Here is a 10,073-nt window from a genome sequence, read left to right on the forward strand (position 1 = left end):
GAAATAGTCCACACTTGCTTTGAAAAGTGTCCCTCGTATTGTCGCAAAGACTCATTTTCTGTGAGCGGTATATTTCTGAAATGCATCCTACTGCTCCATACTTCAGACATTTGCCAAACAGTAATCTGTCAGAAAGCAGTAAATTAAGAGCCATTAATAAACCATTCGGTACTTTTAATGACACATCAGGAATGCTTGCGTTTCACAGCTATTTTAAAAATTATAAAAGGGAACTTTAAGGAAAGAGAGGGACAAAGCGGTTTCATACATAAGCAGATAGTGAAAGTCAGGTTTCCCGAGTCAATTTGCTGCTGAAAATAAGTCATTCTGTGGGTGTTTCCAAGCCTGTGAGTGACTGTCTCGTGTTCCCCTCTCCAGGGCGATGTCCGTTTCTTCCATGTCAGAATTTCAGCGTCTGATGGATATTTCTCCATTTCTACCAGAAAAAAATTTGCCTTCATCCAGCAGCAAAGATGACATAACCCCTCCCCTGTCTCCTGATGACCTGAAATACATTGAGGAGTTCAACAAAAATTGGGATTACAGTAACACTAGGAACCACAGTGGCGCCACCGAGAAGACTGCTGAAGGCTGGGCTGAAAGGACAGAAATTGGGAAAGCCGGGAATGATCCTGCTTCAGATCCCTTCCAGGCATCATCATGGTACCTCACCACCAGTGTCACTATGACAACTAACACCATGACCAGCCCGGAGCACTGCCAGAAGCAGCCAACGAGGAATCACGGTGTAACTGAAAAAATGGGAGTTCGGGTCTTTCACAGCCCACCAGTTGTCCGTAGGTTTGATAACTCGGTGATAGCTGGCAGCGAAGGGAAAAACCAGGTTGAGCCGGACTTCCTGTTTTCTGTGACCAAAGCTATGGGGAATGTTGCTGAGACAAAAGGTGCTTCCTCGGATATGTTTGGAAGATGGTCTTGTGACCTGGCCAAACATCATAAGGATTTTCTGGAGAGTGGTCTTCATCCCATTGAACGTCCTATTTGCACTACTGTGGGCTTTGCCTCACCCTTGCACAGCTTGGAGATGTCCAAAAACATGAGTGATGATATGAAGGAGGTGGCTTTCTCTGTCCGAAACGCAATACGCTCTAACTCGAATTCAACAGAGCCTCAGTTTAAGGACACCGCGTGTCAAACCAATGGTATGAGAACGACAGGGACACAGACCACCCAGACAATCAGTGTTGGCTTGCAGACGGAAACCCTGCGCAGTATCACCAGCAGTCCACACAAGTGTCTGACACCAAAGGGGGGGTCCACGCCTGTCTCTTCACCATCCAGAAGCCTAAGAAGCAGGCAAGTGACCCCTGTCATTGAAAAGGTCCAGGCTAAGTTTGAACGCACATGCTGTTCCCCCAAATACGGCTCTCCAAAGTTGCAAAGAAAAATCCTTCCCAAATCAGACCAGCCAAATAACCGGACTTTGCCTGGCACACCTCAGAAAGGATTCAGTGAGTCCGCTTGGGCTAGATCAACTACTACGAGGGAGAGCCCTGTCCACACCACTATCAACGATGGCCTTTCCAGTTTGTTCAACATTATTGATCATAGCCCCATCTTTCATGAGACCTTCCAAAAATGCCCCAGGTCTAGCAGCCGGTCCAGGTCAGCAGAACCCAGACCAGAACTGGGCCCAGTGCAGGAGCCATGTACAAATGCCCGTGGCAGATCACCCAGTCCTCTCCGGCTGGGGACGGAGACGCAAAAGGAAGAAGGGACTGAGGTGGCAAGTATCAGGCAGGACTTATCAGCTCCTCCAGGGTATACACTTACAGAAAATGCTGCCAGGATCTTGAATAAGAAACTTTTGGAGCATGCCTTAAAGGAAGAGAGAAGGCTACCTTCACACAGCCCACCAAATCTTAGCAATGACAACAGCACAGGAGAAATTGTCAAAGTAGATCCAGGGTCCATAGAGGTAATGAGTTTGTTTGTTTTTCCTCCTATAGCTAAATGCACTCTTCTTTGAACAAATGCATTATGAGATCTCTCTCAGTCCTAGTGAGTATTTACAATGAATATCCTAGTCCTGTCATGGTACCAACACATGGGTCGTGAGTCCCAGTCATGAAACTATTGCATTAGTCACTGAAGAACTCGTTAAAGAATTCTATCCTGACAGCTTATCAGGCTTGAAAGGATGAGAAGAGCTTTATCATTTACAGGATAAAGATGCCTTTACAGGATAAAACCGTTTCTCCCCTGAATGACTGGGATAAGGGTTTTCTGTCATAAAACACACCACACGTTACAGATGCTCTAGGGACTCTAGGTTTGAGTAGATTTCTCTTTTATACTGGATGGAAAGATGGACTCTTTCTCCTACACAGGAATGGGTGTTAACAAGGTTGTGTGAAAAATAGTCTCTACAATACCCTGAACCAAACCTTCAGGGCCGTCAGCCTGCCTTTTCTGGATGTACCTGATTCAGTCTGGCTTGAGTCTGTGAATGTGATTAAATGGCATGACATTTGGTATCAACTGTTGCTGCCTGACAAAAATAAGAAAAAGAAAAAACCAGATAATCAACTAGTCTAAGTACATACCTATACCTGTGGTAGAGCAATCAACCAAAAAGGGGGTGTAATGATGGACAAAAGCTTTCAGTTATCAGTGTCTAAGCCTCCTGCTTCTGGTGGACCTTTGTGCACCTGTGAGTGTTGCCCTGAGGACACCTGGAGAAGCTGAATTATGTCCAGCTCTTACCAGCGCGTGTTGCCTTTCTGGTACTGCGCTGGAATGGCATGTGCCCTGCTAGTCAGCGATACTCCCCAGGGCAGGGGCGGGAGCCCGTCACCCTCTCTGCCCTGTGCTGCCCCTTTAGCATCCTGATGTTTTGGTCGCCCCGGCCACCGGGCAGCAGCTCCTTCTTGACCCCTGCACACCCCAGACATCCCACCTTGGCCTCGCTGGGCTGACTCCTACCACTCCTGCCTGAGACAGCCTCAAGGGAAGGTTCAAACCCCATTTTCTAACTCAACATTTGTCTTGAAGTGTTTGTAGGAACCTGGGCACGGAGACTTTTGGCGTGCAGTTCGCCGTGCATTAGCGGGTGGTTCTCAATGGGCAATCAGCTCCTCTTTTGTAGGTACTGCTCAGAGGACATGATCTTTTTTGCCTAACAGAGGTTCCAAAGCTGAGAATATATTCCCTGTATTCAGTTTAAACGGATATAAATAGAGAAGCTTGTACATATAAAAAAGAAACCACATGCACATTATAAAAGACATGAAAGTGGGCTTTGTGCACAAACCTCAGAGTGAATAAAAGCAGAAAGCAGCCTCATTTATTTGACTCTTTCCAACTATGTCTGTATTTTGTCCTTAGTTTGAAATACTGGGAATGCACTACCAGTCCTTATTAGAAAGCGTGTTGTACTCTTACACGTTCAACTCAGCTTGCCTGCAAGGCATCCCTGGAAACTTGATTTCCTCCTGCGTCTTTTAAATGCCTCAGCAGATTTCAAGTATAAGTAAAGGGATGTCATCCCACATCATCACAAATTGCTGTTGGCAAAATGCAACTAGTATCAGTACCTGAGTTTGATGCATGGAGAGATTTGGGTCAACGCTGCGTAGTAAAATCTCATTGACCATCAACCTGGCAGAAAATTGCTCCTCTTTTTGATTTCTCAGTACCTTTTGCCTCATTTTTTGAGTTCTGAGCCTCAGAGCTAAGACATGTTTTTTCTTGCAGCTCTTACTTGGCTTTTATGACTGTTGTCTAGATGCATGGATTATGATCTTTGGGTGGTCCTGTCATTTCTCAGGAATATGCATTGAAAAGGAAGGTGGTGGGCGTTCACACAATGAGCTTAGCTTTTCCTAGGTGGGGTGATGCTCTACAGGATGTACTTAATGGAGCATGGGTTTGCTGCTGAAAACAAAACCGCAAATAAGTTTAAACTCTGCAGGTGCCTTGGGTTATTTATGGATTACACTGACCACACAAATTACACTTTGTACAAATTCCACTTAGCACATTTTGTACAAAGCCAGATGCATCAGTTCAGCGAATGATGATCTTGAAGGAGGCAGGTTGTGCTTGGGGCAGCATCACGTCAGCCCCTACCACCCACCCATAGATCCCTCCTCTGCTTCCCCCCGACCTGTTGGTTTCTGGCCAAGACAAGTGACCTTCTTACCACTGAACGCCGCCTTGTTTCTGCAGTCATGGCATGGTATATTAATGACTTTTAGACTTGCACGGAGCACCTGTTGGTAGCTTTTCTTTGAGCTTCTGCGTGGTTTAGTTACGTAATTTTCTTTTCTATTCCTGCTGCAAATCTGAAATCTAGTTCATATATATATTTATATATTGACATACATATGTATGTGTGCATGTGAGTGTATATGCATACATAGTAGTTATAACTCTGTATTTTCTAACTTGCCTAGGGCTGCTTACAAGCAAATTGATATCCACCCAGCGCAGCCCAGTAGTGTCTTATCCTGCTAATTCACTAAATTACTTGCATATCATGGGATTTATGAATATTACTGTTAAAAATGCAGATTAACGTTACCTAACTAACAACATTAAGAGCTGTATGAACGTTTTTCTTTTGTGACTAGCAAGGGTGTAAATCATAGAGGTTACACAACAGTCCTGGACGGGAGGGACAGACCCCTTCCTGGGGACAGCACTGTGAAAGGACCGTCCACAGGGGCCCACGGAGGAGAGGGCATCTGCTGCACCCTCTGCTCGCCGGGGCAGAGCAATTGCCTCACACTTGCCGCTGATCCGTTCAGCATGGGAGGGGGAGTGTTAAAACAGAAGAGAAGGTGTTGTCAGAATTAAAGCGCTTTTGCTTTAGTCTGAGTCTCCCATCCAGTGTTGCCGTTAAATAGGAACAAGGGAGAAGGACGAGGCAAAGGGCTTTCGTGAAACCTGGGCAACATAAGCATGAGCAACATGAGAAACGTGAGGAACATAAAATATCAGTCGCTTTTTCACTTGTTAAAGATTTCCTAAGCAGAAATTCTCTCTGCAAATCAAACGAAGGAAAAAAAAAATACAGCTTTATTCCTCTTTCACAGTAATGTGGTTTTTCCCTAGCCCTAATGAAGGTTGGCATAGGATAACAGGAGTCTTTCTCGGCGAGCAGAAATGTTTGGTTTGTTTAATGCTATGTCCACTCCTGCGACTGTGCTAGGATTGTAAAGGGTTGGTTTGTTTGCTTCCTTCCTTTCTAAATCTTTTTCTGCTGGTGGCTTATCTTTTATTTTTGATTATGAGTTTCCCTGTGATAACAGTGGTAACATGATCTGAACGGGTAGTAACATCTGGAGACTTCTTCCTTGCTGACATGAAATCTTCACCTTAAAAAAAAATAATTGATTAAAACAGTTCTTTCCAATCTACTTGCTTTCTTTTTCTTTTCTGTCTGTTCTGTCCAGAACCAAACTGTCTTATTAACTGCCCCCTGGGGACTCTAACCCTGCCTGCCTCGCTGCTGTAAGTCCTTTCTACCTTGTTTCCAGAGCTTTCCGAAAGCGGTCACTTTTGAACGTGGGGGTTAACGAAGGGAAATAAACGAGCACAGCTCCAGAGGTATCGGCACGTGCCCGCCATCCCTGTGGGGTCCTTTGAATGCGGCAGTCGGGAAGCGCTCAGGGTAGGAGCCCACCTGCCCTCCCCTGCGGCAGCACGGGCTACGAAGAGGTCACGCTTAAGTCAAAAGTTGTGCCGTTGGGTATTTTGTTAAGCTTTAAAAAGCTGGCAAGATTTAAGACCAACGTAAAGGTATGCAAAAATGTTGGGGAGGGACTCAGGTTTATAACAAACGTCTCTTCTTTTTTTGTTTTGTTTTTTGTTTTTAACAAATGCACAGCACTGCACAGGGCTTCTGGCTGCCCCGGGGTGCATCCCCTCCGGCCACGGCTACAGCAGCAGGAGGAGAGGGCTGGGGTGTTTAAGGCTGTGTCCAGCTCCAGCACCAGCCTGTGGCTGACGGTCACCTTTGCTCATTAAGCTGTTCCCAGCCCAGTTTTGGCCAGTGGCTGGGGTTGCCACAGCGGAGGGAGGGAAGAAGCTGTACAGATGTGAGCTGTGACCGTCCACTCTGCCTCAGAGCCAGAAAACTGTTTTATTTATGTATTAATATAGGCATAGCCATGGTGGCTGGCAGCCTGGCTTAGGAAATAGCTAGAAACTGAAGTTGAAATCATCTTTCCCATTTTCAACATCTGGTCTAAGAAGTGCTGCCTGTCCACCCAATGCCTCCCCAAGCAACCACCCAACTAAATTACCCACAAGATGATACTAATTTTTTGGAAACACTTCTAGCTATGACAGCTGCACGTGGTGAGCAAGGAGGGGCTTTCACAAACCATTCCAGACAGTTTCCTTGTCATGGCTGGATTTCCTTAGCGCACGCCGAGGAAGCCACGCTGCAGGTGGGGGTGACTGACTCAGCCGCCAGCGCGTTTTAAGATTCCGCTGCTGGTCACTTGTTGGCCCTGCAGCAGCCTCCATCGCCAGCGCAGCCTGCGCGGTGCTGGACGTGCCTACGCCAGCAGATAGGACGAGCTTAACCCTGCCGTTCGGTACAAGCTGACCGACACCTGCGGGCGTGCTGGAGGGAGGCTTCTGAACTGGGAGGCAGCAGTGGAAATAGATCTGTTACCTCCATGCTGACTCTTACTTACTGCTATGAAACTAGGATAAAGCAGCCAGAAGCAAGCAGTGCTGTAGAGATATCATTTTAAGCCGCTGTTTAGAAAGAGGCTAAGACAAAACCTGCAAATCTCATAGCCTCAACTCACCATGTCGCACTGCCTGTGAGTGCCGCTGTGCTTATGGATTCCTCCTAACAAATCTGAGTCTAGTGGCAGCTTTCACAGCCCGTATGTTGCCCCAGGCACAATGGAATAAGGGGAAGTAAGGACACGGCGTCAATCTTCTTGTTGGCACCGATTTATTTTTCAGCTTTACTGTTGTTTTAGCGAGGGTTGGCGTGAAGTTTAGGGGGCAGAGACGGGGCGGGGGGCGAGGATGCAGAGAGGCGGCGGTGCAGCCCTGGGCTCCGTAGCCCCCGGCCAGCTTCTGCGATGGCTCCGAGGGCAGATGAGCACAGCTCTGCCTCGAGCGGTGACGTGCGGCCGTAGATCACCCCGTTGGCTGCGTATCGCCCAAAGGCACTGAGGTTCGCCCTTTCCAGAGGCTTCCCCAAGTCTGACGATGCATTTTCTCCAAAACACACGCCTGCACAAGCTCCATTTCCCCTACCTCAGCTCCGTGTCTTCAAAATTGATCTTTCTGTCGTGTAACACTCATGTTTGGTCCTCCCACTGCAACGGAGAGGTTCAGTGGCATATCACCTTGTTTGTTCACTGCCAATCACATCATGTTACCTACTCCAATATTCTCCATCCATAGTCATGTTTCTCCTTCTCCATGTGAAACAGTGCGCTGAATCCTTTCCTTCCTACTGTACAGTTCTACTGCTGCCTTGGTTTCCCTGTGCCTTACCACGCCAGAGCTTTTCCTTTGCATTGTATCGTTTCTGGTCTCTCTCTCCATTTATCACCGGTTTGCATTCTGATTTTGAGACTGGTTTTTCTCGAACTGTCCTGTCCTCTCCAGTGACTGCTCCTCCGTGTACACATTTCTATGGGTTGACAAACTCCTCTGATTTGCTTTTATAAATTACAAAGTACGCAATGAAATTCAGAAGTTTGGCTTTGGCACTACAAGACAGACTTGCTCCTACAGTCACTCACCTTGATGTAAGGAGCGCGCAGAGCGAGGCAGGATGCCCAGCTGGGCTGTGAGCGAACTCCATAAATATTAGAGGCAATGACCAATTTAGTGCCAGGGTGAAAAATCACAACTGCAGATTGTTTCTAATTGCAAAGGCAGGCTAACCAAGCCTGAACAGTGGAAAGCTGGTGAAGGAATAAAATTTCCATTTTCTTCCATTTCTGTGAATGTCGTCTTTAAGATACAGTACCACTGAATCCTGTAATACAGGCTTCAGCAGCTGGCAGTAAGAAGTGATGCTCCAGAAGATGAAATCTGTAGGTAAGCCTCATCTTTAATCCAGCTGGAGATCATGACTACTCCTGTAATTATTATTCTGCTGCTCAGAATTCTTTCCTGTATGCTGGTCTGAACGCTGAAGCAGACAAAAGGAGTCGGTGGTTGATTTTCACCCCACTTGCAAATGCCAAACCTGGCCCTTTTATGCCAGGTCAGCACTTAGAGCAATGGTGATGAATAGTCGATTTTCCTGAATTCTCATGCAAATGTACTTTTCAGCTCTTCTCTTTCTAGCACAAGGAGAATTAGCAAATGGAAGTTTGTCAGCTGCTCCATCCCAGACCTCTTTCTTTCATTCTCTCCTTACCTGTTCCATAAATCACAGACACACATGCAGATACCTGGAGCCCACACACAGCCAGATGTTCGCTGCTTGCTTTTGTCCCGCGACATGGCAGATGCTTAGCTTTAGTTTGAATTTTTTGCTTCTTAATTTTTTGCGCATCCAGACAGCCTCTAATGCAAGTCACTAACCGCTGTTTTGCTTTCTTGGCTGCCAAGGAACTACCTTGTTCTGCACTAGCCCCATCCCTCCAACCCTGCTTCTCCCGGCCAGAGAGACCAGCGAACCGTCGCCCACCGTCGCGATGGGCTTCACATTCCCCTACTGCCTCACAGTCGCAGTCCACCGGAGACCTGACTTCCTCGGAGGAGAGCGGGAGCAAGGAGCCGCCGGCAGAGACCCCCAGCCACGGAGGCGAGCCGGCCTGACTCCGCGCGGGAACGGGGGGGCTGTGACTCGCCTCCGCCAGGTCGCCCGCCAGCCGTCTCCGACGCGAAGGAGAGGGGTCCGCTTGGAGAGGTCAAAGAATGTTCTCAGACGCAGCTGCTGAATGTCCAACCTGGGAGACAGAGGTGTTTCTAGAATGAAACAGTTAACGTGCCTGTAATAACTTAATTTTTTTCATAGCTGAGAAAACTATTTTTGTCTCCATCTTTTCTACATACAGTATATTAACAAAAAAAACACAAAAAAAGGGTAAAAATGATATAAAGTAAGATTTAAAATAAAATGTAAATTAAGTTTTAAGGGAATTTGAATACGTGCTCGCGCTCTCTCCAAATACTGACTGCCTTTTGGTTATATTTGCACTGTTATGGTTTTGGTTTTGGTTTTGGATTTTTTGGGTTGGCTTTTTTTAATTTCATGTTAAACTAGGGTCTTAAGTTAATTTTATTCTATTTTAATGTCCGTGTTACCGTTTTGTAAAAGTAAGGTTCTTAAAGATGCTTCAACTGTCTGAAGCGATACCTTTTAAGTAGTGAAGAAAGCCATTAAGCTAGTTCACTAGACTTGTATTAATTGAGATGGAAGGGAATACAGGTAAACACAAGAAAAAGTGTAAAAAAAGAATGCCTCAGAAAGTCTTATGGAGTTAGCTGTAAAATACACCTACAATACTTGACTTGCATGCCTCTGGGTCCTCGCACTTTAGTGCATGTACATACTGCTACTGTACTTCTACCATCACATAAATGTGCGTCAATCTGTTTCACTGTAATATTGTTGTGAATTTACCTGTACTGTACTTTTATTGTTGGTATTCTTGCATTGACTATACAAAAAGAGTTTTTAAATTATTGTTAGCAGTTCAACTGGCAATGTACAGCGTTTACTGAGAACTTCCTTCGTTTTGGGAAAACCACAGAGATCTCTGGGCATACTAAATTGTAACTGGTCTTGTTTAAGAGTCTGTTGCAGACCATGTGAAGTGGAAATAAAACCCTCAGTATTTACAAGCTGCTCGAGTGCTTCGTGATGGTTTTTTTTCTGATGGCACTTCCCATGTTCATTTAACTGGGGTGGGGGAAAGCCCCCAAACTCCTCCTTTATTCAAAAGGGAAGAGTAATGCTTCGTTATATGAAATAAATCATGGCAAAGCCAAATATTATGCTGTGCTCCACAGACTCCTGTGAGCATTGGATCAGACCTTGGGAAGGTTTCTAAATTCCTTCACGGAATTCTGCAAAACAGCTGCCCAAGCAGATAGCGGGACCCATCTTCTCA

At 46.1% G+C, this 10,073-nt stretch overlaps 1 protein-coding gene across 2 annotated transcripts in view; it reads left to right on the forward strand.

Moving 5' to 3' along the window:
- The window catches only part of MTCL1 (microtubule crosslinking factor 1), a 100,896-nt gene extending 91,777 nt beyond the window's left edge, over positions 1-9,119 (forward strand). For both annotated transcript variants that reach the window (XM_082015320.1, XM_082015321.1), the window contains exons 13-14: positions 379-1,939; positions 8,566-9,119. In XM_082015320.1, the coding sequence (XP_081871446.1) occupies positions 379-1,939; positions 8,566-8,775 (1,771 nt within the window). In that variant the 3' untranslated portion in view covers positions 8,776-9,119. The remainder of the gene's footprint in view (positions 1-378; positions 1,940-8,565) is intronic.
- The last annotated feature ends 954 nt before the right edge of the window (positions 9,120-10,073 follow it).

Source organism: Phaethon aethereus (assembly GCF_964289735.1).
Source record: "Phaethon aethereus genome assembly, chromosome: 2".
Lineage (NCBI taxonomy): Eukaryota > Metazoa > Chordata > Aves > Phaethontiformes > Phaethontidae > Phaethon > Phaethon aethereus.